The sequence below is a fragment of the Mesocricetus auratus genome, unplaced genomic scaffold (assembly GCF_017639785.1).
Source record: "Mesocricetus auratus isolate SY011 unplaced genomic scaffold, BCM_Maur_2.0 Super-Scaffold_100024, whole genome shotgun sequence".
NCBI lineage: Eukaryota > Metazoa > Chordata > Mammalia > Rodentia > Cricetidae > Mesocricetus > Mesocricetus auratus.
This window is the reverse complement of record NW_024429205.1, coordinates 18,315,296-18,342,222: the sequence shown is the minus strand read 5'-3', so window position 1 is coordinate 18,342,222 and position 26,927 is coordinate 18,315,296. Positions and strand designations below refer to the sequence as shown.

General features: G+C 42.4%; 1 protein-coding gene across 1 annotated transcript in view; it reads right to left on the bottom strand.

Moving 5' to 3' along the window:
• Positions 1-1,513: 1,513 nt before the first annotated feature.
• Positions 1,514-26,927, bottom strand: part of LOC121133870 (serine/arginine repetitive matrix protein 3-like) — a 69,224-nt gene continuing 43,810 nt past the window's right edge. Inside the window, exons 4-5 of the mRNA XM_040731027.1 lie at positions 12,479-12,533; positions 1,514-1,695 (exon numbers count right to left, since the gene is read on the bottom strand). Coding sequence (XP_040586961.1) covers positions 1,646-1,695; positions 12,479-12,533 — 105 coding nt within the window. The 3' untranslated portion in view covers positions 1,514-1,645. The remainder of the gene's footprint in view (positions 1,696-12,478; positions 12,534-26,927) is intronic.

Here is a 26,927-nt window from a genome sequence, read left to right as displayed (position 1 = left end):
GGTTTAAGGACATCTCAGGCAATTTACTGAGGTCATGTCTCAAAATTAATAGTAAAAAGAAGGGTGGAGTTTAACTTAATGGCAGAAAGTTGCCCAGCATGAGTAAAGCTCCAGTTGAAACCCCAGTCCTGGAAGAAGAAAAAATGATTAAGGAGTTGATAGTAGACCTTTTATTCATAAAGGAAACTTACTACAGTTGATCCTATCAAAATTCAAAACTTCTAGCTGGCAGAAGTTGGTGTGTGTGGGGCTTGGGTTCAGTACTCATCATTCCACCTCAAAATTTAAAGTTCTGTTCTTCAGCATCCATAAATATTGAAGACTAAGCTACAGACTAGAAAAATGTGGTCCAAAGGGATTGAAGAAATATGTGTGGAAAAAGTTAAGAGATGGGAAACAAGACGGGATCTCGGGATATGGACAAGTGGTTGTCTTAGTGTTTCTACTGCTGTGATAAAAACTTTGGGAGGGGGGTCACTTCATCTCAGTTTGTACTCCATCATCAGGGGAAGGAAGTACAGACAGGAAGTCAAGACAGAAACCTGGATGCAGGAGCTGATGAAGAGGCCACAGAGAAATGCTGCTTACTGGCTTGCTCCTCGTGGCTTGTTAGACCTGCTTTCTTATAGAACCCAGAAGCACCAGCCCAGGGGTGAAACCACCCACAGTGATCTGGGCACTCCCCAGTTATCAATCAAGAAAATGCACTACAGACTTGCCTACAGGCAAATCTTATGGAGGCATTTTCTCAATTGAAAGTCCCTCTTCCCAAATGATTCCAACTTGTGTCAAGTGAGCATAAAATTGATCAGCACGGTGATAAAGTGCACACCTAATATGCATGAGATCCTCAGTTCAATTCTCAATACTGGGGGGAAACAAAGTCAGGATGTGCTAAATGCCAATACTAGGAGTTATCAGAGAGGAAAGTAGCAAGACAGACACTGTTCAAAAGATAACAGGTAAAACTATGCACTACTTTTGGGAAAGACATAAAAGTGTAAGCCCTCCCCTATATTAAAGAAACAGGAGTATGCTCATAGGAATGCTTGAACAAATGGATAGAATACTAGATAAAAAGTAACCAGAGACAAAAGCAATGTTACCACTAAATAGTTAACTATTAGGGGCTTAGGAGATGGCTCAATCGGTAAAGCATTTTCCTCACAGATATGAGGACCTGAGTTCATATCCCCAGAACCCATGTGAAGCTGAGTATTATAGTACATGTCTGTAATCCCAGTGTTCCTATGATGAGATAGTCAGTAGGGACAGGAGAAATTCTAGAAGCTTGTTGACTGGCTAGCATGGCTTATACAGCAGTGAACAAGACACCACATCTCAAACAAGGTGAAAGGTAAGGACCCACACTCAGCATTGTCCTCTGACCACCACATACATACCGTGATACATTACTCTCTCTCTCTCTCTCTCTCTCTCTCTCTCTCTCTCTCTCTCTCTCTCTCTCTCATGTACTTTTTAGAAAAAGAATAACTATTACACTGACAGCAGATTTCTCAGCAGAATAATAACATCTTCAAGAATAGATTAATGTCTTCAAAGAAAGATCAAACTTAAAATCATACATGTAACTGAAATGTCTTTTAAAAATAACAGAAATAAAGACACTCTCAGACAGATCAAGTCAGTTCACCGAGTGTGGCAGGAAGTTATGAAGACCTGTTGAAGTTATACCTGGAGTAACCAAAAAACAAAAAAAGAAAGAAAAGAAAGTCATTGAAACAAAGGTGAAGACATCAGATAGAAAAAACAACCAACAGATAAACTGCCAAACAAATAGATTAAACATATACAAATATCACTTACATAAATGACAGTAATAATATAAGCAACTGATTGGAGAACAACAAACTTAAATAAAATACCAGTTAATAACAACATATATTTACAAAACAACTCCTGCAATGAAGGCTCAGGGAACATTGTGGAAGAGGTGGAAAGATTGTAAGATCCAGACCATCAGGGAGTTTGCTGTGAGGTTGTGTCTCTAAGCAATGTCATATATAGAGCCTACATCCAATAACCACAAATGGCTTCATTCTCAAGACCATTTGTGAGAAGGCAAAGACATGGATATACGCGGACTATGCTCCACATCTTAAAGGAAGTCTTCCCAAATATTTAAGAACCACACATTGTGTTTCCTGAGCATAATGTGGTGAAGGTAAAAATAAGCAACAGATTTTTCTTGGTTGTTTTGAGAAAGGGTCTCACTACCTATCTTTGGCTGGCCTAAAACTGGCTAAGTAGACCAGGCTGGCCTTGAACTCAAAGATCCTCTGCCTCTGGCTGGGATTAAAGGTGTGTGTGTGTGTGTGTGTGTGTGTGTGTGTGTGTAGCCAGGCTCAACAACATTTATTTTTTTTAATGTTTGAAATTTTAAAAACATGCTTCTGATCATTCAGCCCTAACAAGCTCAAGTACAAGAAGCACAGAAGGGGCACCTGCCAATCCACAGGAGTGTGTGTTTTAACATGATTAAAATTAATGCACTGACTATAGGCATCAGAAAATGAATGGCATTGTTAGACAGTAGAAGGGACAACAAAGAAAATGACTGAAATCCATTCTATGAAAATCAGACACTGTGACAATTCAGATCTTTGGCAAAACCAAGAGACCTTATTTTTATCTGTTTTTAGACACTCTTTTATACTTTAAGTATATAAAATAATTTTAATTGGCGATATCTAAGATTCCACAAATATAGTAGGCCAGCCTGGGATAAGTTTGGTCCAAGATAAAAAACAAAAACAAGAGAAGGCTCAAGTAAACAACATTGTAAAGAAAACAAAAAACTTAGTTAAAATAACAATATAATTTCTTTCATTAATATAACATACAAGCACACATTTACACACAAATTTTAATATCTAACTTAGAAGCAGAAAATAAACTAGATCTATGATCATAAACAAAAATGGAATAATGGTTAAATCTATCACAAAGAAAACTCAGCCCAGCATTGGTGGCGCACGCCTTTAATTCCAGCACTTGGCAGGCAGAGGCAGGTGGATCTCTGTGAGTTCGAGGTCAGCCTGGTCTACAGAGCGAGTTCCAGGACAGCCTCCAAAACAATACAGAGAAACCTTGTCTCAAAAAACAAAACAAAACAAAAAAGAAAACACAAGGCTCATGTGATTTTAGTCAAGCTCATTTCCAGGAAATGAACTAAAAACTGGAAAATTCATTTTATGAGACTAGTATATCCTCAACACTAAAGCCAGGCAATGATTATACAAGAAAGGAAAATACAAATCAATCGTGGTCAAAATCATAAATGTATAATGGAAAAGTCCTAAACAATTCAAGTCCAGATATGTAGGGGCTTTTTAATCCTGCCAAACTGGATTTATCATGCAATGATTAATTACCAGAAGGAAAAAATTCTGTAATTTCATCACAACACATTAATAAAAAAGCAAGCCATGTGACTTTCTCTGAGGATACAGGAAAAGCATTCAATAAAATTTAACAACCATTCATGATTTTAGAAAACACACAACTCTTAGCTAAGTGAGAAGAAACAGACTTTTCCAAGCCTGGGGATGGGGATATATACTCAATAGTCCAATGTTAATAGTGAGTGTCCTGAAAACATAAAATATGTAATGATAACATCACAGGAGCAAAACTATTATAGCATGGTAATCACTTGCTTAAAATTAAAACCCCTTGGATTAGACCACCATGGCCTCATTATTAGAGCCTGGTTTTGGTGGGGTTTTTTTCTGGCTCTCTGACCTGTGGTTTAGTCTTTTGCTATGCCTTGAAACCTTTTGTTGAAAGTTAGACATGATATATATACTGGATACAAGAAACTGAAGTAAATAGGTCACCCATGTGAGGCTTTATATTATCTGGTCGGGAGTTGCTGTTGGCTGTGGCTGTTGGTATTAGAAACTAAAATGTCCTCTTGTGTCCTTGTTTCTGCCTCCCATTGGCTTTAGGTTTCTCTAATATAGGTTCTCTTTAGTAATGTCTGAGACATACAATTCCTTCAGTTATATTCTCTAATCTTACAAAGGGATCCAAGTGACATAGTGATAAAGTATAGTTAGATTTATGATTAAGGGGCAGGCAAAATGACTTAGCAGGTAAAGAGCTTGCCCAAGCCTGAGGAGGAAGGAAAGGAGGGAGGGAGGGAGGGAGGAAGGGAGGGAGGGAGGAAGAGAAAACTGATAATCAGCTGAGTGTTGGTGCCATACACCTTTAATCCCAGCACTCAGGAGGCTGAGGCAGGCGGATCTCAGAGTTCAAGGCCAGCCTGGCCTACAGAGTGAGTTCCAGGACAGCCAGGACTACACAGAGTAATTCTATGTTGAAAAAAAACAAGCAAATGAAAAATATAGTTACTAAAATATTCTATTAACTGTAGAAAGAAACCTCTTAGGTACCAATCTAACAAAAGACCAAAAGTATGTATGAAAAAATACAAAGGCAATTTTTAAAAATATTTCTATTTATGCCTCAAGGATTTCCTGTGTGCATACAATGCATTTTAACTCCCCCACAGCCTCTCCAGCTCCCCCAACTCCACTGTACATGTCCTCTCCCCAAGTTTATGTCTTCTTTAAAAAAAGATCAGCCACCAAGTCCAATTTAGCTGAGTGCGGACATGGCATGTAATCCCTGCAGCTAGGAGTTTATGGCAGGAGAGTTGCAAATTTGTGGCCAGTATAGGTAATCTGGTAAACTCAAGGCCAGCCTGAGCTACGAAGCCAGGTGCTGTCCCCCCACCCCCCAAAAAAGTCAAGAAATTTAATGTAGTGACAGAGTAATTGCCTACACCATGCAAGGAACCCTGGACTAAATCCCCAACACTACTAAAAATCTCTGTAAATGTACATATACTTCCTGGGTCACAACAATTCCACTCTATATTTGCCTCTGTTTTGTTTTGTTTTTCAAGACACCGTTTCTCTGTGTAGCTTTGGAGCCTGTCCTGGAACTTCTTCTGTAGACCAGGCTAGCCTTGAACTCACAGAGATCTGTCTACCTCTGGGATTGCAGGCATACGCCACCATCGCCCGGCTAATATTTGCCTTTATCAATGTGCTTTTCAGCTGTTCTCCCAATGCAAAAGAAAGAGTGGCTAATACTGTTAGTACTTGAGCATAAAGCAAGGCCATGTTACTAATTGTTTTCTTCATTAGTATATCTTTACTGTCTGGCACTCAAGGCAAAATAACAATAGCAGCAGCAATAATAACAGTAATAGTAATAATAATAATTCAGTTTTATAAATGAAGCAATAAAATGTTAATAAATATTATTAAATCTCAGGCGTTGTCTTGAGTGTGCATCTTTTTAATATTAGGGTTAATGAAATGGGAACTATGCATAGAGCTTCTGCCTGCCAAGGCTTGATAGTGGTCTTTCAAAGAAAACCGTTTAAGAGTTGTTTTGAACTATGAGCTGAAGTTGCCACATTTTTTTTCAGGGCATACCATTTTCACTTGAAAGAAAGACTCACAAACCATGGTTATTCAGACTTGGGGATTTGGCAGGCATTTTCTTTAAAAAAAAAAATGAACAAAGTGAGCCCTGTTACTCAGGATGGAGACCAGCTGCATCTGTTGCCAAGGATGAATACCGAGCTTTCAGGCAAACCCAGAATTCTGGGGAAGTTACATCCATCACCACAATCTTCACAATTTTTTAAAATAACTTTGATTATCAAGTCAGAAGTGATATATAAGTGTGCACTTTGACATTGATGACATCTGTCAGCATCTCTAAGGGACACGTAGACCAGCAAACTCATGTTTTCAAATGAGCAAGAAGGACAGACAGGTTTGTGTGACAACACATAGGGACATTTATGTGATTTCAGAGACTACTAAAGTAACCTTTAGAAACTATTATTTGTTGAATTCGGAATTAGGTTCTTTGATGAAAGATTTCCCTGATGATTTGAGACTAGAAGGGTTTGCTTCCCTTTTACAAGTACACATCTGTATGATGCCTGTTTCTTCATATACTTCAGTCAGACAGCATATTGCAACAGCCTGGATGCAGAGGCAGACATGCAGACCCGCAGACTGTGCTATGAGGAGACTTGTAAAGGTGCAAAGCAATGCCTTCTTCTCACTTTATATTTCGACATGGAAAATAGCTCTTTGTCATTAAAAAAGCGTGCAATTCCTTACTGTTATTTGGTAATGAATTTTAAAATAGTTCTGCCTCTCGGTTTCAATTTTGAATTAACAGACACAATCTACATAGACAAAAACTATTTGGAGTCTTTAATAATTCTGATGGTGTGAAAGAGACCCAAGAGAAAAACTTTGAGGCGTTTTGTCCTACAGATAAAAAACTCCCATCTGTCTCCCCAAGAAAAAGGGGAATAAAAGAAAACTGTTCCTGGTAGCAATGTTGTTGACTCCTCTTCAAGAACATACTATTGGCCGGGCGATGGTGGCGCACGCCTTTAATCCTAGCACTCGGGAGGCAGAGGCAGGCAGATCTCTGTGAGTTCGAGGCCAGCCTGGTCTACAGAGCAAGTTCCAGAACAGCCTCCAAAGCAATACAGAGAAACCCTGTCTCGTAAAACCAAAAAAAAAAAAAAAAAAAAAAAAAAAAGAACATACTACTGAATGGGTAAACACCTTAAGTGATACAATAAAAATAGCTTTTGAAGTTCACATGAATGTGCTAGGTTTGCTAGGATTAATGTGGTTAATTCTGAGAAACAAAAACTTGTAACAAAGGGAGAGGAACAGAATATTACCACTTGCACATATTTCCAAACCCAAGTCTAACGTTATTGCTTATGGATACACTCATAAGTAGTAAGAATACATACCTTTCACTGCAAATATCTGGGAAGATCCAAAGCAGTCTAGCCTGGGGGGATGGGTAAACCACTTGCCTCACACTTGTGAGAACTCAATCAGATCCCCAAAATCCACGGAAACTGAGTGGGTGTGGCTCCCATCTATAATCCGAACTCAGGATGTGGAGGCATCCTGGAGGGCCAGATTAGCCAACTGTGAGTTCCTGGTTCATCAAGAGATACTGCCTCAGTTAAAAAGGTGGAGAACTACTGTGGAAACACTTGGGGTCATCCTCCAGCCTCTACAAGCACTGGCACATCACCCACACACGTGTAAACATGCATATACACAGGAACACATGCATACAACAGCAACAAAAGTCCAAACTAACCACCTCAGCATGAGTGTGGGGACTGGGGCCAAGGGGAGGAGACATTTCAAATGTATTCATGTAAATTCCTAAGAAAAATGTATTATATAAATGTAGCACAAAGTTAACATTAACTGATCTGAGGCCATAGGTATTGTTATACATGTTGTTTATCTGAAATACTCTAGTTTTAAAACAACTTAATTTTAAATGCTGTGCAGTTGCTCTCACTTAGTAAAGAAAAGCCAGCTAGCTAGATCCCAGTGAAATACATTTTTTTCCCCATCCAGGGCCAAAGGGCCAGCTGTCTGGCATTTTGTCTGTTGTTTGTTGAGCCTAACAAACTAGTTGGAGGAGGGGAGTAATGTCTTTTCTGTCTGCAAAGCTCTTGATCCCGGGTTCTCAGTCACGGCTGCGGCTGCAGAAGATATTCTCCCCCAGATTTCTTACAGGACCCCTGCAGCTGTCAGGCAGGGCATGAAGCCAGAATACCCAGGGAGCAACTCGAACAGGCACCAGTGTAGTTCCCGCTTAGTGCAGAACTCCCAACACAAAGTATCCTGTTCCCGGTCCTTTTGAAGCCAGAGAGAAGCCTTTGATTTGTGTGGTGATGATATCATGTAGCCTGCTGGGTGTAGCTGGGCTCTGGGCGCAGAGCTGAGAGGTAACTAATTCCCCCAGCTCTCTCGGAGTCCCCTGAGCCCATTGGGTAATTTCAGAATAAAGCAGAAATTATATATATATATCCTTAAAAAACCATGCACTCCACCCAGAAGTCCCTCTGCTTTCTGTTTGCTGAGGTTTCTTTTTTTTTTTTTATTGCAAATACCCTGAGCAATAATTTTCAGACTTCATGAACTCTGATAAGGAAGAGAGAGCCTGGTACTCTAGTTTTGTTTCTGTTTGAGGAGTCTATGCCCAGAGGAATTGCATGTGTCCCAGATTCAACACAGCTGTTAATTAGAGCTGAGAACACTTGGTTGACCCCTATGTGGCTAATTGCTAGAATTGAGAAGCGTCTCTAAGGGCCTCGTATGATAACAACTGAAAATTGTACTGAGCCTCACCTAACGCTTCTGGAGCCGGTTCAGGACGAAGCAATAGGCTCCCTGCAGTTCCTGGCACTGGAGAGGCAGCCGTGTGCTGGAGGAGCACTATTAAGGATTCTCTTCGGTGATTAAAACACCCACATTTCACTTTAGATGTGCGGCTTGAGGCACTGTGGCAGGAGAGGCTGGCGGGAGCATCAGAACGGTGCGGGGAGGCATGTGTGGCCTACTTTGGGGGCTTTGGCTGCTTCCTACTATTGTAGCCAGCACCAGCCTTTCCAGGCTATTTCTGAGGGATATTCCTGTCAAGACCCTGCACTTCTAAACGAGTGACTTGATGTAAGCCTTCTGTTCCCCACGCTTTAAGGTTATAATAACCCAGGTCTCAAATGGGGGGATGTATAGAAAACACCCATCTTCCACCAGAGTCGCAAGAATGACAACCACCCCTGTTCCCTGTCTGTTCTCTGAGAAGAGAAAAAAGAAATTACCAGAACCAGAAAGGTGGGTGAGAAAGGGCTAGAGCCGGGTGGGCAGAAGGCAAGGGGACTAACCCACAGGGATGCTGGCCACAGAGAGGAGAATGTGGACAGGGGGGAGGGGAGGGGGGCCGGGGGGAGGGGGTGAAGGGGGCAGATGAGACCTGCCAAACAGAGCTGCAGGAAAGGCAACCAACGCTTGCTCCTTTCTCCCTTGTTTCTTGGGGGGGGGGGGGGGCGGGGCAGAAAAGCAACAGGGACTGTTTGGAGCTTCTCAGCCAAGAGGCCCGGTGTATACCCCAGTTATACTCTGGCCGACTTCACAACCCCAGCCTGGCCCGAGGAAGGTGTGCTGGAGCCAGCATGTAAGGAGAGATTCATGATCCTTTTTCCAGGAGAGGTTCAAACAGTGAGTTCAGTTCCAGGAAGTGATAGCAACAGAAATGCAACCCAGAGTCAGCCTCACCCAGGGCCAGGTTGGGGAGAGACCCAAGGGAGTTGGAGGAAAAGGAATCGATTTCATCATCTATTTGAGCCGATAGGTTATCAAGGGCACCCTGTTCCAGAGACAACTAGGGACTTCTACTGGTGTTTTGTGGTTCTGAGGAATCAAATTCAGGGTCTCCTGCATGCTAGGTAAACACTGTTACCGAGCTCTGGTCTCAGCCTATTCGGCAGGGTTTCAAGTCTTTAACTGGACCTCTCACCCTCCTTCTGACAATACTTGTCACTAAAAAGCATGTGTGGAGCCCCCTCAAGTGCTTGGGTTATGTTCAACAAGAGTATGGGGAATGCAGACAGCAAGTATAGTTGCAGACTGCAGGCAAATGCCCTGGAGAAGGAAATCAAGTATGCAAAGAATCACAGTGTGCAGTCAGAAGAGCATGGGTTCCGTGTGCAGAAATGAAACGGGATTGACGAGGGCTCAAGTAGTCAAGGAGACTAATGCAAGCGGCAGGTTTTCACTAGTGGAGACTGGAGGCAAATCTGCAGACGTGCCTTTCTTGGATAAACTGGTGAGGCTGATCTATTTCATTTACTTGGAGGTTCACATTGGAGAATAAGCCACAGCCCTTTACCATACTAAATTTACATGAGGTGTGAGACATTGAAACTGTTCATAGTTCTCCTGATTGCTCCATGAGCATCCTGTCAACCACCACAGCTCTGGGGGCCTTGTGTATGATAAGCAGGTGCTCTGTCACTAAACTGTGTCTCCTGTCCACTTGAAAGGCTTGGAAGGAAGAATTTTTATTCTCAGAATAGGAAAGCACTTAATTTTATTTATTGTAGGCTCCCGAGTTACACATGAAAAACATGAATTCCCAAAGAGATCAGATGACCAACATAAGGTCAGCTATAAATCAAGACTAGGATTCAGGGCTTACTATATTCCAGTGGAGTTGTAGTTTTCATTGATATAGATTTTTTAACATTTATTTATTTGTTTATTTATTTTGCAATTCTGGGGATTGAGCCCATGTGTGGAATCATAACTCCCTATATTAGATACCTACATTTTTAAAGAATTACTTTTCTAAAAAGATTTTTTGGCGGGGGGATGTGGCAGAGTCTTTTTGTAGCCAAGGCTGGTCTCAAACTCACCATGTAGATAAGGATAACCTTGAATTCCTGATCCTCTTGCCCACAACTCACAATTACAGCCATGTGCATCTGGTGTTAAGAATATTTTTTCCATTTCCATGTGTGTGTGATGTATGTGCATACTTGTATGGATGGGCTTTCTCTCTCTCTCTCTCTCTCTCTCTCTCTCTCTCTCTCTCTCTCTCTCTCTGTGTGTGTGTGTGTGTGTGTGTGTGTGTACATGTGTGCATGTAAATGTGATAACTATAGGTTGATGTTGGGAACCATTCTTGATCATTCTTCCACTCTATTCACTGAAGCAAGGTCTTTTAATCAAACCCGGAGCTCACTGATATGTCTAATCTTGTTAATCAACTTACTCTAGGGATCCCCTGTCTCCACCTTCCAAGGCTAGAATTACTCATGGTCTACTGTGCTCACCTGGCATTATATATGGGTTCTGGGGAGTTGAACTCCGGTCCATATGATTATATGGCAAACATTTTAACTATGAGTCATGAACCCAGCCCAAAAAAATAATTTTAAAGATTTTGTTTCCTTATAAGAAATGTTTGATCATAGAAGTATGTGAAATACAGAAAAACCTTCAAATTAAAATCATTCATAATTCCACCATCCAAGTCAGGGAAATTTTTATAATTATTAAACATCTCTGTGTGCTTTCCATTTGATCCTCTCACACATGTAGCTTTACTTCAGGAACAAATATATCACATCTCCTTTAAGGAGAAGTATTTTAGGCAGGAAAATGTGTGACATGAATTTTAATTGGTCTTAATAATAAAAATTCAGAGTCTGCTATCAGGGAGTGAAAGCTGAAGGATCAGAGAAGTGCAGGACCTCTTACTACTTCTACTGAGTCCTCAGACCGAAGGGAGATCTGTCCTCAGACTGCTGCCTCAGACTGCATCCTCAGACTGCATCTCAGACTGCATCCACAGACTGCTGCCTCAGACTGCATCCTCAGACTGCACTGAGCTCCTGTCTCCTCCCACCTTATATTCCTCCTTCTTCCCAGCCATATCACTCCTGCCTCCACCCCCCTAGCGCTGGGATTAAAGGTGTGTGACCTCATGTGCTGAGATTACCTTTGTGTGAGCTCTGCTTCTCTTTTAGACTGAATCAATTTCATGTGGCCCAGCATGGTCTTGAACTCACAGACATCCATCTGCCTCTGTCTCCAGAGTGTTGAGATTAAAGGTGTGTGCCACCACTGCCTCCCCTCTATAGCTAACTAGTGTGGCTAGCTCTGCACTCTGTTCCTCGGGCCAAGCTTTATTTGTTAGATCATAAACAAAATATCACAACAAAACATGGTAGGGAAACCGTGAAATTTGAAGGGCAAAGATTTCAGACCAAGCTCTTTCCAGTACTGTTAGGTGTGCAATCTTCCCTAAGTTAATTAACTTCCCCGGGCTTTTATTTCTCAATTTGCAGAGTGATCAAGGTCCAGTGATCACTTCAGATGTCTGTTCTGAGTCTGAACTTCAAAAAAAAAAATCAGACATTGTAAACTTGGAACAGTTAATTAAAACACAACAGTATCTGATGTTTTTAAAGGAATGTAGCAGTGTGTTAAAATAGGCCTCTTCCTTTCTTGGGAGTTTTGGCCCAAGCTCCAAAGCTGAAAACAATAGGTTTAAGTGCTCTCCCCCACCCCCACCTCCCACATCCTAAATGGGGTACAAGACTGCCTAGGCAGGACCTCCAGAGCAGCTGAGCCGGCACTGCCATGATCAGAGCTGCCAGAGCTCCAGGCTTGTAAGAGAAAAGTTAAGCAGGGACTCATCTACTACCTTCAGACCTCACCAGAAAAAAAAATGTCTGCAGCGAAAAGCTGGCTGGAGGTGTTTCAGGCAGGAAAGTAGATCCTGGGGGTCCTAACAGAGCACAATGAACTTATATAAGCCATAGGAGGCTAACGGCAGGTAGCACCTAGAAGGGAACTGGATGCCAGCCATCTTGTGGACCCTCCGAAGGGGCCCTTCTAGATGACCCCACACAGGAAGCACTATGTGAGAAGGGGCTGCTGGCATCCGCATTAACAAGCAGGAAATGCTAAGTCTAAGTAAAGTGACTGTTGTCCACCTGGGGACTGCTATGAAGGGAGGTCCAACAGGGGAAGGGTCTTTACATCCTTAAAACTAGAGAAACTGCTGTAGACCTGCTACTCACCAAGGGCTGTGGGATTACAAAGGCATGAGCCACTGAAGTCCAGATTCTGTCTGTCCTGCAGAGGAGGCAAAACAGAGAGAAGAAAATGATCATGGCCTCCTTCTTCACACACTTCTAAGTCTGGATGTGGTCCACACTAATGGAGAAAAGTACTTCGTTTGGGTAACAAAGTGTTGGCACTGGATCAGATTTAACTTTTTAACACCTGAAGGTAGTAAGAAAACCAAGAGTAGGGAAGAAAGGTTTGTAAGAGCATTTTAAGGAAGCTGGAGAGCTGACTCGGTTGGCTGGTAAAGCGCCTGCTACACAACAAGAGGAGCCGAGTTCACATCCCCAGCCTCCAGAGAAAAGCCAAGTGTGGCACTGTGCACTTACTTGTGGTTCCAGTACTGGGAAGGCACAGACAGATCCCTGGGGCTTGGTGCCCCCCCCAAAAAAATCGAGCCAAATGGGAGACCTCCAGGGTCAGTGAGAGAGCCTGTCCCAAAAAAATAAGGTGGAGAGAAACTGAGAAAGACACTTGATACTGACCTCTGGCCTCCACACACGTAAACATGTGTACAGGTGGCCCCCAACCCTCCCCACACACAAAGGACTGTCGTAAGATGAACAGATGGCTTTCTGCTTGAGTCCTCTCATGTCCATCTTGTCAAATATATTAGCTACAGGAGAAATATTTTATGCGTTGGGGGGGAGCATCGATTGCAGAGGGGAAAGGCCAGTAGCTGTGCTCTGAAAATTAGACAGTAAGGCAATGGGAACCGAGGCTGTTGCTGATGTAAACCTAGCCGGAGTTCTAATGACTGCTTAGATGAGGAAGAGAATAGAGTGGGTGACTCATGTGAGCTTTTAAAGTTTCTAGCTTGAGTCTCTGGAAGACGGTGACTTGATAGATAGCAGTGCCACTTGTACAGCTAAATGTGACCACACACTTAGGTCAACAATGCTGCTTTTTTTTTTTTTTTGAGCTCTTCAGCTGAGCATCTTCTGAGCCAATTTATGAGTCATATAAAAGAACTGATCTCATTGCTCTTCCTCTCCTCCAATTTAATCCATCATTTAGCGTTTTGGTTAGGTATCCCCTATATGTTGTGTGTTCTGTCAGTGACTGCAAAGAAGGTCAGCAGGACCCAGGGTCTGTCTCCAAAGGATCACAGTCTATCTGTTCTACCTGTTCCAGCAAAATAACTGGGGTAGCCCAAGTTTTGGGGGCCTTATCTCGCTTAAGTCCTTTATGCCACTGTCATACAAAAAGGACCGAACATTGTGTACGTTGGATAACACACCAACCTAAGTACATGACCTTGTCACAATTTGTCCAAATTGTTTTCTGTTGTGCAGAATTTAAGCTCTTATGACAACATGATCTAGAAATTTGATCTTTTTCAAAACTTTGTAAATGTAAGCTGATCTTCAGAACCAGCCTAAAAATCATTGGAAAAGAAAAAGAAAAAGCTACCCAAACAGGATATCAAAGCTTTGTGTTAAAATTAGGAAATTATGAAAATTAGACAAAATTGTGAAAAGTTAGGAGCATGGTCGTTTCTTTCTCAGAGCCCATAGCTGGGTATAAAAACAGATACATTTATAAATAGGCATGTGAACAGACACAACCAAGTGAGCAAATTACAAGGGGAAAAAGGTTATAAAGAATCTGGCACGTTTACTCTTGTTCCCATCTGAAACCTCATGAGCACAGTCTTCACGGCCCATGTGTCGACATTCTGGTCTTCCAAATTCCAATCATAATGTCCCATTAACCTCTGCTTGCAGCATCCCAGGGCTTCTCTATCTCACATCCACAAACCCTCCCACATCCCTCCTTCAAACTAGCTCCCAAGGCCTAAGAGCCATACAGCCAGGGTTAATCAGAGAAACCAACCCAACCTTGTTAGCAACATGCTGTATTGGTTGCGTTTGCCGATCTGTGACCAAAATATCTGGTACAGATAACTTAAGAAAGACTTATTTTGGCTCCAGTTCAAGGGGGCCAGTCCATCACAGCAGAGAAAGTGTGGTCAAGCAGCTCCATCTGTGATGGCAGAGGTAAAGCCGTAACTACCCACATCAGAGTAGACTAGGAAGCAGCTTCATCAAAGGCTTGTCCCTAGTGACCTACTTCTGCCATCTCAGCCTCAGCTCCTAAAGGCTCCCCAGCTGCCCTCCCAAAATTCTACAGCTAGGAAACCAACAGAACGTGAGCCTGTGGGGGACATTTAAGATTCAAACCATAGCAGTAGTGAGTGTTCAGATTTCTCTTCAGTAGAGCAGTTGGAGGAAGATGCTCTAGTGATTGGGTCCCCAAGAAAGGATTGTTACATAGGCTGGAACACTGGGAAATGTAGAGAGTAGAATTAGAGGAGGGTGGAGGTTGGAGGGTAGGCAACAATGAGATAACCTAGGGATAGATCTGAAAACAATGCAAAGTTTGGGTGATCTTTGAGCACATCTTATCTATGTGTCTCTCCCTGCCTCCCTCCCTGCCTCCCCTCCTCTCTGTCTCTCTGTCTCTCTCCCTCCCTCCCTCTCTCTCTCTCTCTCTGTCTCTCTCTCTCTCTCTCTCTCACACACACACACACACACACACACACACACACACACAAACACACAGTGTGTGTTTTAACATTGGCAGAACAGCCAGACTCTTTTGTAAGAAATAATATTAATTTTCATGCGGTTTTAGAATTCATCATGTTCACATTTAATACTTCAATTTAACTAGCAAAACCTAAAGGACAAATGAATATTTGCAGACTATATGAAGACATTAAGTTTCACCACTGGTATTACTAGACAGAGCACAGGAAAACTCAGGAACCCCAAAGCACAATTTGCTAAGAAGCCCATGGTAGCAACCATGGTGAGTGACTTAATCCCAGCTCAGGGCAATGAGGGGTGTCAAGGTTTGCTCCTCCTAAGACTGGAGATGCTCATGCCACATTCTCATTATTGAGCCTGGATGACACCACAGTCCTATGCCATATCACTGTGGTTTCCAGTCTTCCCCTCCCAGGTATCTTTTCTAGTATGTTTAGCATCTGTCCTCAGACAGGTGTTATATTTGAGGAATACATGGGTTGTTTCCATGACTGGGATTTTAATTGTCCCATATGGCATTGTTCTGTGTCTCCGTTATTTAATCAAGACCATGAGTTTATATGTGAGACTCACCATGTGGCCAATCTGACTTATAATTCATGGTCTTCATTCATGCCTCAGCCTTCTGGGCTCTGGGGATTACCAGCATGCACCACTATGTCTGTCTTAAGTGTGCATCCATAGTGTTCTTATGCTTCAGTTCCTCCCACCTCTGCTGCAGAGTATCTTATGATAAATATCTTCTGCCTTGCACCAGGGAGATAGTTCAGTCAGTGAAACGCCTGCCGTGTAGACCTACCTGTGGGTCCTCTGCATCTGTGTAAAAAGTCAGGCATGCTCAATCCTACACAAAGAACTATAGGCAACTGAGGAAAGTTGGCAGCGGAAGAGGTGCTCTTGCCCCAGTGCCAATCAGTCAGCCATGAAAGCATATGTACAAGTAACATTATACAAATTCAACAGGTTATATTTAGGAACATATACATGCAATAACAATTAGTGAAAAGAGGCTATGTACCTGAAGGAGAATAGGAAAGAGTATATGAGAGAGATCTGGAGAGAGGAAAGGGAAGGGAGAAACGTTATAATTAAACTGTAATCTTAAAAATTAAAGTAATAAATAATTCAAGCTTAATAGCTTTAAGAAGAAAGAAAAAAAGGAATGAAGGAATGAAGGAACGAAGGCAGGCCAGGCCTGGTGGTGCAAGCTAGTGATCCCAGGGCCAGAAGGATCCCTTCACACAAGAGGATCTCTGCAAGGATTCCTAGGGCTTGCTGACAATTTAGCTGAATCAACAAGTTCCCAGTTCAGGGAGAGACCCCGACCCAAAAATTATGGTAGAGAGGTAGAGGAAGACACCCTGACCTCCATATGTACGTGGGTATGCATGCGTGTAAACACACACACACACACACACACACACCTAAAATAAAATTTAAACTATCATTCATCTTTCATCCCCCAAAGATGCAAACTATGAACATCTTCAGAAAGATGACCTTGTGGACCTGCAGTGAGCTTCTTTCTGAGGTATTGCAGGGCCCATTTCTCTTGAAAAGGCTTGCTCTGTGGAATAAACACGCTAGTCCACAGGCCAATTATGTTTCCATAGACAAATTACTCAAAATACATGGAGTCTAGGAGACATATGGTGACATATTCAAAGTCAAACAGAAGTCTCAAACACCAAGATCCAGGTCTTCCAATTCCATTCTAAGCTTTCGCCATTGGGAACGGCGTTTTTCTGAGGAAGCCAACATTTAACCAAATGGGCGTAAATAAAGCACAAAAGCAGAGTTAAGCCGGGCCATGCATTAAGGGCCACATGACAATTATTTACTGGGTGACAATTACAGGGGACACTAGCGTTTTGTCTCCATTGTCCAGTTTTAATTCTTTTTATCATCAAAGCACCATACCAAGCAATTTGTGTTGAGAATCAGTTACTTCCACTCCTGAAGAAATTTAATCTAATTTCTTTTTACAACCATATTGACATGGGTGGCATATTTCTAAAACTTTTCTATGGTTCTGTTTTCTTGTAGCTGTATATCATGGCCCCAAAAATCCCTCAAAATTAACAACATTTACCAAGTTCCTCTTCCTTATTTCCAAAGGCTAAAAACTCCCTCACACTGCAAGTTGCATTCACCAGAGTCATCCAGGAAGACATGCGCAAGGTTGGCGCCCAGTGTGCAGCACAGTGGGTTTGTTGAGCGCATGATGTCTTATTAGCGATGCGCACAACCATGAACTGGGTCTGTTTCAGCTCTGGTAGGCCATTCCCGTGGGTTCAAAATAATCACTTCCCTAGACATGTGGCTCCCAGATGAAACTCATGCTGTGATTCGATTTTTCAAATACAAAAAAAAAAAAAACTAAGTAGAACTCCATCACCGACATGTTAAGAATTTGATGACTAAAAATAATCTCTCTGCAGAGTGCATTAATATGGCATGCACATTTGGGGAAAGGATGGACACACCAGGGGATCTGGTCAAGAGAATGACATCAAAAATCAGCCGGGGCCTACCTTTTGATTTTACTAACATCAAACAGCTGTCCCACATGTGCAAAAATATATTTGACACTATTAAATAATAAATGATTTAAAATACTGTGGGCACAGCCTTTGATCCTTCTGTCAACTGTCTAACTCAGCAATGTGCAACAGAAATTCAATATAGCCATGTATGACATTTTTACATTCTCTGATACCACACGAAAAGGTAAAAACAGAACAGGTGAAACTAATTTCAATGATATATTTTATTAAACAAAAGTATTAAAATATTGTCATTTCGATGTGTGCCACTAGCTACATGTCAAGGCTCCATGTGGCCAGAGTTTACCATATTGAGCAATGCAATCTGGTGTCTCAGAACCGCCTTCCAAAAGCCCCCATGGGCTCCAAGGACTCTCTTCTGTGACTATGACTGTGACTTCCAACACGAGTATGGATTCTTCTATCATAAATGTCTAGCTCACCTAACCAGACCACAATCTAAGTTGGTTTTTCATTTGCTTTTGTAAGATTTACTTTTATTTAAGTTGCATGTGTATATATCTGAGTGTGGGTATGTATGTGTAAGTGAAGTTGTCCATAGGGGCCAGAAGAGGGCAGTGGATCCCTTAGAGCTGGAGTTACAGGAAGTTGTGAGCCACCTGACATGGGTGCTAGGAACTAAACCTAGGTCCTTTGCAAAAGCAATACATGCTCTTAACCGCCAAGTATCTCTCCAGTTTCTCACTTGCTTTGTTATTGTTTTGTTTTTCTTGTTTTCTCTGTGGCCTCAGATCAATATTTGATGTCAGCAATATGCTCATTTCACCTACTTTGATGAGAGACAGAACTTTTTCATCCTTCCCTGTTTCATCTTTGGATCCCTGGTACTTAATACACTATCTGTAAAGTACATTGAAGTGTTTCACACAGGGCTGGTTTGGAGAGGACCTGGGCAGGAGAAAGACTCAGAGGGACCCTGTGAGGGTAAAATGATGAATGCTATATTAGTGCTTTTTGAGTTTGTCTCCAGCTTATGGACAAGCTCTTGCCTTCCATGCCTTCGCCCATTCAAGTTGGCTTTGCATGGCCAACGGACATACTAATTGACTGTGGGGCACATATGGATGGGAACTAGCAATGTCTAGGAAACTCAACTGATCAGGCAGAAAGGCACTCTGCTGTGGAATAATCTGTTTGTACAATGTAAAAATGTATTAATCTCATTGGTTAATAAAAGCTGATTGGCCAATAGCTAGACAGGATTTTGGGGGCAGAGAGAATGCTGGGAAGAATAAGGGCAGGTCTGAGGATTCATGAGCAGATGCAGAGAGAGAAGCAAGATGAACGGCCATGTCAAAAGAAGGTTCCACCACATGGCAAAGGGTAGATAAGAAATGGGTTAACTTAAATTATAGGAGCTAGCTAAAAACAAGTCTAAGCTATTGGCTGAGCATTTATAATTAATATTAGGTCTCTGAGTGGTTATTTGGGAGCAGCTGCCAGGACACAGAGAAACTTCAACTACAGCATTCAACTGGAGGTGCTGGCTTGAGACCAAGGCAGGGACACAAGCTGGGAGTTAGCTCAGAGAGGGAGCTGGCAACAGTGTGGGAGCTGAGCAACCTGGGTAGACATTTCTTCAATGGGAGGTGGCAGCTCTTAGCTGAGAGGAACCTTCTCACCAGGCAAGTTCTACAGTGTGGGTCTAATGGTTGTAACCAGAGCTCAGCCTGGAGCCTGTTTCTCCAGCTTCTATGCTTATATGAGCTACTTAATAAACCCTTCCATCTCAGCTAGTTAGTAAGGGTTTTATTGTTGAAACCAAGAACCTGGCCCGATTTGTAGGTTACAGTATCAATCAACCAAGGTTTCTCTAGCTCTATTAAATATATGTATACCTCTGCTATCTGATTTATTTCCTTTAAATGAAATTTTTTGAACCCCTGGCCATCAAGGAGTAATATTTGCACATATTTATATCCTTCAATTTTGATTACACAACTTCTTTCTGGTACCAAAGTCCCCAAATTCTGTATAGATGACGTTCCTTGACAATTCCTGTAAATAGTTATAATCATAAAAACCACACGGAGACTTCATAGTACAGGTAGTTTGATTATCCTCCCACAGATTGTTTTATGACTGTGCTGTAAAAAGGAAGAGAGCAAGGAGGAGAAAGGACTCGCCCACTAAACCCACACCCACCCTGTATCCAACTGATTGCCTAGGTCCTGGTGTGTGCCTGTGTGGGATGAGAGCACGAGACTCCTTCCCCCTTCTCCTCTCACTTGACCCAAGTTTCAGGCTAGGTCAATACAAGCTGATCTGTACACTGTACTCAAGATACTGAGGAATTCATTCTATTCTGTATTCTGCCATCAACAGGGGCCAAAAAGACCCCCTTGCATTATACAGATACTTTCCTCATAAAAACCGAGGAACTGCAACAGAGCAGCAGCTACTCTGAGCAAAGTCAAAAGGCCAGTGGCAAAATATTTGAAATTTATATCACAAATGGCTGATGTCCTGATATAAAAAGGTCTTGAAGATCAATAAGGTAAAGATCAAAACTACTCCCAGAGAGAAACAGGCCAACAGAGAGGCAATTTATGGAAAGGAAATAGAAGAGATATGCTAAGACAGACAGCTCTTCAACAACATATGCAAAGGAAAAAGATGCGGTTTTCAAAGACTATGCTGACATTCAATTTTTTAACCTCTTAGAATGCTACAGACCAAAAATGTAGGCCAAACCATGGTGCTGGCAAGAGTTGGGGAGATGGGTATACTTACTGGTGAAAGTATAAATTGGATATAATTACACATAATCTTAACTGGCATTCCAGCACTGGGAATTCAGTCTACAGACACACTTACACATACATGAATAGGATTATGGACAATTGCAGTATTTGTGTGAGAGCAAAATAAGTACTTGCATATCGTCTGAAAGTAAGGAAAACAGAAAGCTGCCTTCATCCTAGTTTCCCTGTGTATGAAGGAAGCCTGTCTTCTGAGGGGGGTCCTTATGAGGATAAGAAGGAAATTCCTACAGAGTAGAGACTGCAAAAGGCATGTAGAGCTTCTAGGAATCAACACACACACACACACACACACACACACACACACACACACACACACACACACACACACGATGAGCACCCCCACAGCGGCAGACCTTTTTCTCTGCAGAGAAGGAAAGGCGAGACCAGCTTACACAGGCACATGTAGGAACCCCTGTTGGGACCAGGGCATTTCAGGCAGTGGTGGGGTGCACTGCTCTAGTGCCTTCCTCACAAGAATTCCAGCCAACCATTGTCTGGGCAGCAGGGTCCCCAGGAAACACTACTCACGATTATGTTCCATGTGAATAGCGCCCCTTGAAGAGAGAATAATTCAGACGTTGTCCCCTGGAAATGAGAGTGTGTCAGCCCTGCAGGAAAACGTGTCCTCATTCAAAGGTGAGAAAGAATGGAGAAGGAAACAGCATGCATCTTTACAAAAATACTCGAATCAATGGGGCCAAGCCAGGAGCAACTAGCAGGCAACACGCAGAAGGATCTTAACACAAAACTGGTGGAAACCATGACCAAAATTTATCTCTGTGAACTCTAGGACCCAAAGAAACACCATCTGTGTCTAACAGGCACTCAAAGCAGAGATGGAAAGTTTCAAGGAAAAAAACTGTCAAGGCAACTGAAGATGAAAGATGAGTTGGCATTTTTCCCTCTTTGGGGAAGAGTAGTGCACAATAAAACCTTAGATGTATATTGTGGTAATTTTTTAAAGTAACCACACCCATGTAACCAGCCCTCAGACACAGATATGGAACAGTACCCACACCCAAGGAAGTTCCTTCGTGCTCCCTCACAGTCAAATTCTTTTGGTAGAAGCAAGCATTCACTTCTGTTGGAAACACAGTAGTTCTTATTTTATTTTATTTTTTAGGTTAGCTTGCAACGTAGTGGGTCTCATTCTAGCATCCTCATACATACATCTCTGTCCTCACTTTTCCCCTCCCCCTGCCTTTTCCTGTGTTCTCCCCAACTTCTGCTTTCTCATAGAATTTCTTATTTCACTACTGCTTCCCTTGTCTCTTAAGGTCTTTTCTTCCTTTCTTGTGATTCCCTTCCCAGTTTAGTGACTTGCATACATATACGAAAATATACGTGCATAATATACACATATATGATTTTAAAGCTAAATTCTGCATATGAGAAAAGCCATATAATTTTTCTGCCTGGGGCTGGCTTATTTCAAGTTGCATTTGTTTTCTTACAAATGCCATGATTTCATCCTTTTTAGAACTCTATAAAATCCCATGGTATGTATGTACCATGATTTCTTTATCCATTCATCTGTTGGTGTATAACTAGGCTGGCTCCAATTCTTGGCTGTTGTCCATAGTGCAGCCACACGTGGATATGTAAATATCTTTGTGGAGTGTTCACTTAGAGCAGCTGGTCATATAGTAGTTCCAGTTTCTGTTTTTGTTTTGGTTGGTTGGTTTTGGTTTTCAAGACAGGGTTTCTCTGGCTGTCCTGGAATGTTCTCTGTAGACCAGGCTGGCCTCGAACTCACAGAGAACCACCTGCCTCTGCCTCCTGAGTGCTGACATTAAAGGCATATGTTGCCACTGTGCATTCTATTTTCCACAGTGGCTACACAAGTTAATATTCCTACCTACAGTAAATAAAGGTGCCTCACCAACAAGACAGTTGCGAGGCACAGGCAGGCAGATCTCTGAGTGCAAGGCCAACCTGGTCTATACAGTGAGTTCCAGGACAGCCAGGGCTACACAGAGATAGCCAGGGTTCCTCTTCCTCTACATCCTCACCACATCTGTTGTCGCTTTTGTTTTATTGGAGATAGCTATTCTATCTGGGATCAAATGGACTCTCAAAGTAATTTTAATTTGCATTTCCCAGATGGTTAAGGATATTGTATACTTTAAGTATGTCTATCACACACACACACACACACACACACTTTTGATTGCTAGTTAGTCCATAAGCCCATGTATTGATAGAGCAATTTGCTTTTGTGCTGTTTAATTTTTGCAGTTCTTTACATACCCCAAATATTAACGATTCGTTTGATGTGTAGTTGTTTTTTTCATCCCCTGAGCTGTCTCTTCACTTTGGGAGCTGTTTCCTTTGCTTTTTTATTTTTCACTTTTATTTTTTTCTGTGTATGAGTTTGTATAGTTTGTGTGGTGTATATGCACATAAAAGTGCAAACAGGTAAGCCGACGCCAGAGGAGGATGTCAAGTGTCTATTCTAAGCGGGTCTCTCTCTGGGCCTGGGGCTAGGATGGAAACCAGCAAGGCCACAAAGCCTATGTCTCCACCTCCGGCTGCAGTGCTGGCGTTACAGGCACACACATGGGCACACCCAGGTTTTTACAAGGGTGCTGGGGATTTAAACTCGGGTCCTCATGCCTGCACATCAAGCACTTTTTTTAAAAAGATGTATTTTTATTTTATAAATACGGATGTTTGCCTGCATACATGCCTGTACATCACATGCATAAGAGGGTGTCAGATCACCAGGAAATGGAATTACAGATGGTTATGGGCCACCATATGGGTGCTGGGAATCACACCCCATCCTCTGGAAGAGTGGCCATTGATCTTAACCACCAAGCCATCTTTCCAGTTAAAAAGTAGAAGCTTTTCAATTTCATGTAATCTTGTTTGCCAATTCTTGAATTATTTCCTGTCTCGTTAGCATCCTGTTCAAGAAACCCTTGCCTATACTGATATCCTGAAGTGTTTTCTCTGTATTCCCCGTGAGCGGTATGGGTCTAGTTTCATAGTTCACTCTTCTTCTCCATAAGGAAGCCCTGTTTTCCTAGCACCATTTGTCAGAGACTGTTTCTTCCCTGGTGTGTGTTTTGACAGCATTATCAACAACAGAGCATTGTTTCTGAGCACTCTGTTCTGTTCCGTTGGCGTGCACGCTTGTTTCCAGGCCTGTGTCATGCTGTTTTGTCACTGTAGCTCTGCAGTGTAATTTGAGATCAGGTACACTCCAGCATTACTCTGTCTTCTGAGGACTGCCTGAGCTGTGTGGGGCCTTCCATATGAATTTCAGCATTATTTTCTAGGAGTTACTTTTTAGGTTACACAGTGTATGTGTATTTAGCTTTGGCATTATTAACAAGTTCTCAGGGTTAACAGAGTTGCACATGCCTGTAATCTGGGTACTAGGGAGGCTGAAGCAGGACAGGCATGCGTGTTGATGGCAGCCTAGGTCTCATGGTGGGATCTTGAAGGAGTTGTAGAGTCTAAACCAGGAGTAAGTCCTCACGTTTTGGCCCTGCTTGGTATTCTTAATCCATTGTAGCTGTTTCTGAGAGTCTCAGCTCACTGTGACCTCATTGTAATTTGTATTTGCATTTCCCTGATGTTAAGAAATTTGCAGTGTTGCTTTTTTTCAGCCTTTTGGCTAAGATCAAGTGTGAATCATGATAGTGTTTATCTTTTGTAATGTGCAAAGCTTACACTGTTTTAGTTGGATTGTCTATCTTTTCCTCTCTGAAATGAAGGGTTTTTTTATATATCCTACAGGGATATATACAGGGATGCACATATATAAATACTCAATAACTTCTGTAGCCTGTTTAAGAAACCACTGTTCACCTCAAAGTTATGGGAAAATTCTCCCATGCTCCATTCCTTTAACTTTCACAGTTAGTTCTATAATGTCAGTGCACAGAGTAACGTACGAAATCATGGTTATTAATTTTTTTCTACTTGTATACCCTGTTGGCTCAGTACTGTTGCTAACTGGACTGCATCAGTCCCTTGTAAACAAGGAGTCTTCCTCCATATGTGGGGGGTCTGTCTCCTGCGCCCAGAGTGGGGAGCCACCTGAGGCCAGCTGTGTAAGCACTTCTTGTGTGTACCCTTCTCCTCTGCTCCCTGCTGTGCAGACTTCTGTCCTGGCCTCTGGCAGAGCTCCTCATGCAGAGAGACTGCTCAAAAGGAGGTGGTCTAGTTTAGTTTCTGTTGCTGTGACAAAACACTGGTCCAAAGGCAACTTGTTGGAGAGAAGGGTTTATTTTAGCTTATACTTCCAGGTAACAGTCCATCACTGAGGGAAGTCAGGGCCGGAATCTGGAGAGGAGACCATGGAGGGAGCAGGGTTGTTCCCTAGTTCTCTCCCTGACTCATGCTCAGATAGCTTATTTACATAACCCAGACAGCTGCCTAGTGTTGGTACTGCACACAGTGGCCTGGGTCCTCTGCCTTCAATGTGACAGTCAAGAAAATGGTCTGCAGACATGCCCACAGGCCAACCTGATGGAGACGGTTCCTCAGCTGAGGGGCCCTCTTCCCAGGAGACTCTAGGTTGTGTTGAGAGTAAAAATTTATCAGCATAGAAGACAAGGATTAGGGAAGGTAGAGGAGAGAGGGGAAAGGGAGGGAGAAAGGGGATTGGGCAAAGAGGGGAGGGAGGAGAGGATTGAGAGAGATTACTCCTCCTACCTTCCCTAAACCTTAGACCCTTACCTGCATAGACTCTTACCTGCATAGACCCTTAACCTGCATAGACCCTTACCTGCATAAACCCTTACCTGCATAGACTCTTACCTACATAGACCCTTAACCTGCATAAACCCTTAACCTGCATAAGCCCTTACCTGCATAAACCCTTAACCTGCATAGACTCTTACCTGCATAGACCCTTAACCTGCATAGACTCTTACCTGCATAAACCCTTAACCTGCATAGACACTTACCTGCATAGACCCTTAACCTGCATAGACTCTTACCTGCATAGACCCTTAACCTGCATAGACACTTACCTGCATAGACCCTTAACCTGCATAGATCCTTACCTGTATAGACCCTTACCTGCATAGACCTTTACCTGCATAGACCCTTACCTGTATCAGGCCCCACCTTAAACACCAGAGTTAGGCTGTTAGTGGTGTCAAACCAATATAAGGATTTTTATTCCTCAAAGTGGCCAGCAATGTGATGGCGGTGCTTGAGTTCTCATCCAGAGGGACGAGCAAAGGCTTCCTACACTGACCAACCAGCTTTAAAGGGTTATCTGGAGATAAAGACGAAGTTGCCTCTGTGACTGCAAGACACAAGTCCTGCTTGTTCAAGGGGCCAGTTACACAAGAGGGTTCATTAAGAGTAAATAGGAAGATTTAAATTTTAGCATGCTAATTTCCCATGCTAACCACTGCTCATCACTGACGATTAGGAAGCACAAGTTACCTACACTAAGAATAGAGTTGGTGATACATGTAGAGATCAAAAGAAAGAATAAAAAGGCTGCAAGTGGCTTCCATCAACTACTCATGCTTGAAGAAAGCTATATATGATGAGAGCGTGCATGATGTGTTTAATGTCAGGAACAAACAAATGAAAATCAAAGCCAGTGGCCCGTGCGCACCTGGATCACACTCATAACAGGTAATGTAATTATAGTCTTGCATCCATTATTCCACACGTAAGAAGCGAAGTGTCACACCTCTCCCTCCTGCCCCCATCAATGAAGATGTCTCTTAAACATCCTATAAAAGTCGAAGTCAATCAAGCCAAGCTTTCTATGCCATTTTTAGTCCCCGAGCTATTTTCCTCTACGCTTCAGACAAGCAACACGGCTTGTTTCTTCAAATCACACGCAAACAAGGATTTTATTTTCTTAAATCCCCACCCTTCTCCCTGATAACCTTGAGTTATAAATGTCTTTGTTAAACATCAGATCTTCAGGCTAGAGATAGCACACCAGAGCTGTGAATTTATTCTTTGCTTCGGTGTGGTACAGTACTCTTGGGAAGTATGGAGAGGTGACTTTTGTCTTTCCAGGAGCCTGAGTCATTCTCAGGTGTTTTAATTAGAAATTTGTTTGTTACATTGCATATAAAACATAACTTTAAGCCAGGTGCAGAGGCACAGACCTTCAATCCCAGCATTTAGGAGACAGGCAGACAGATCCCTGTTGAGTTTGAGGCTAGCCTGGTCTTCATAGTAAGGACAGACAGGGCAACTTAGTGAGACTCTACTTGAAAAAGTAAAAATTAAACCAAAGCAACCAACCAACAAAACAAAGCAAAATCTGCATCTCCTAACTACCATGTACAACAACCAATCATAACTTTCAAAAGAGCTGCTAGAAAACCGGCGTTGGTGGCGCACACCTTTAATCCCAGCACTCGGGAGGCAGAGGCAGGCAGATCCCGTGAGTTTGAGGCCAGCCTGGTCTACAGAGTGAGTTCCAGGACAGCCTCCAAAGCAATACAGAGAAAGCCTGTCTCGAAAAATCAAAAAAAAAAAAAAAAGAGCTACTAAAAAGGATTTTTCCAAAAGTTTTTCCAATTT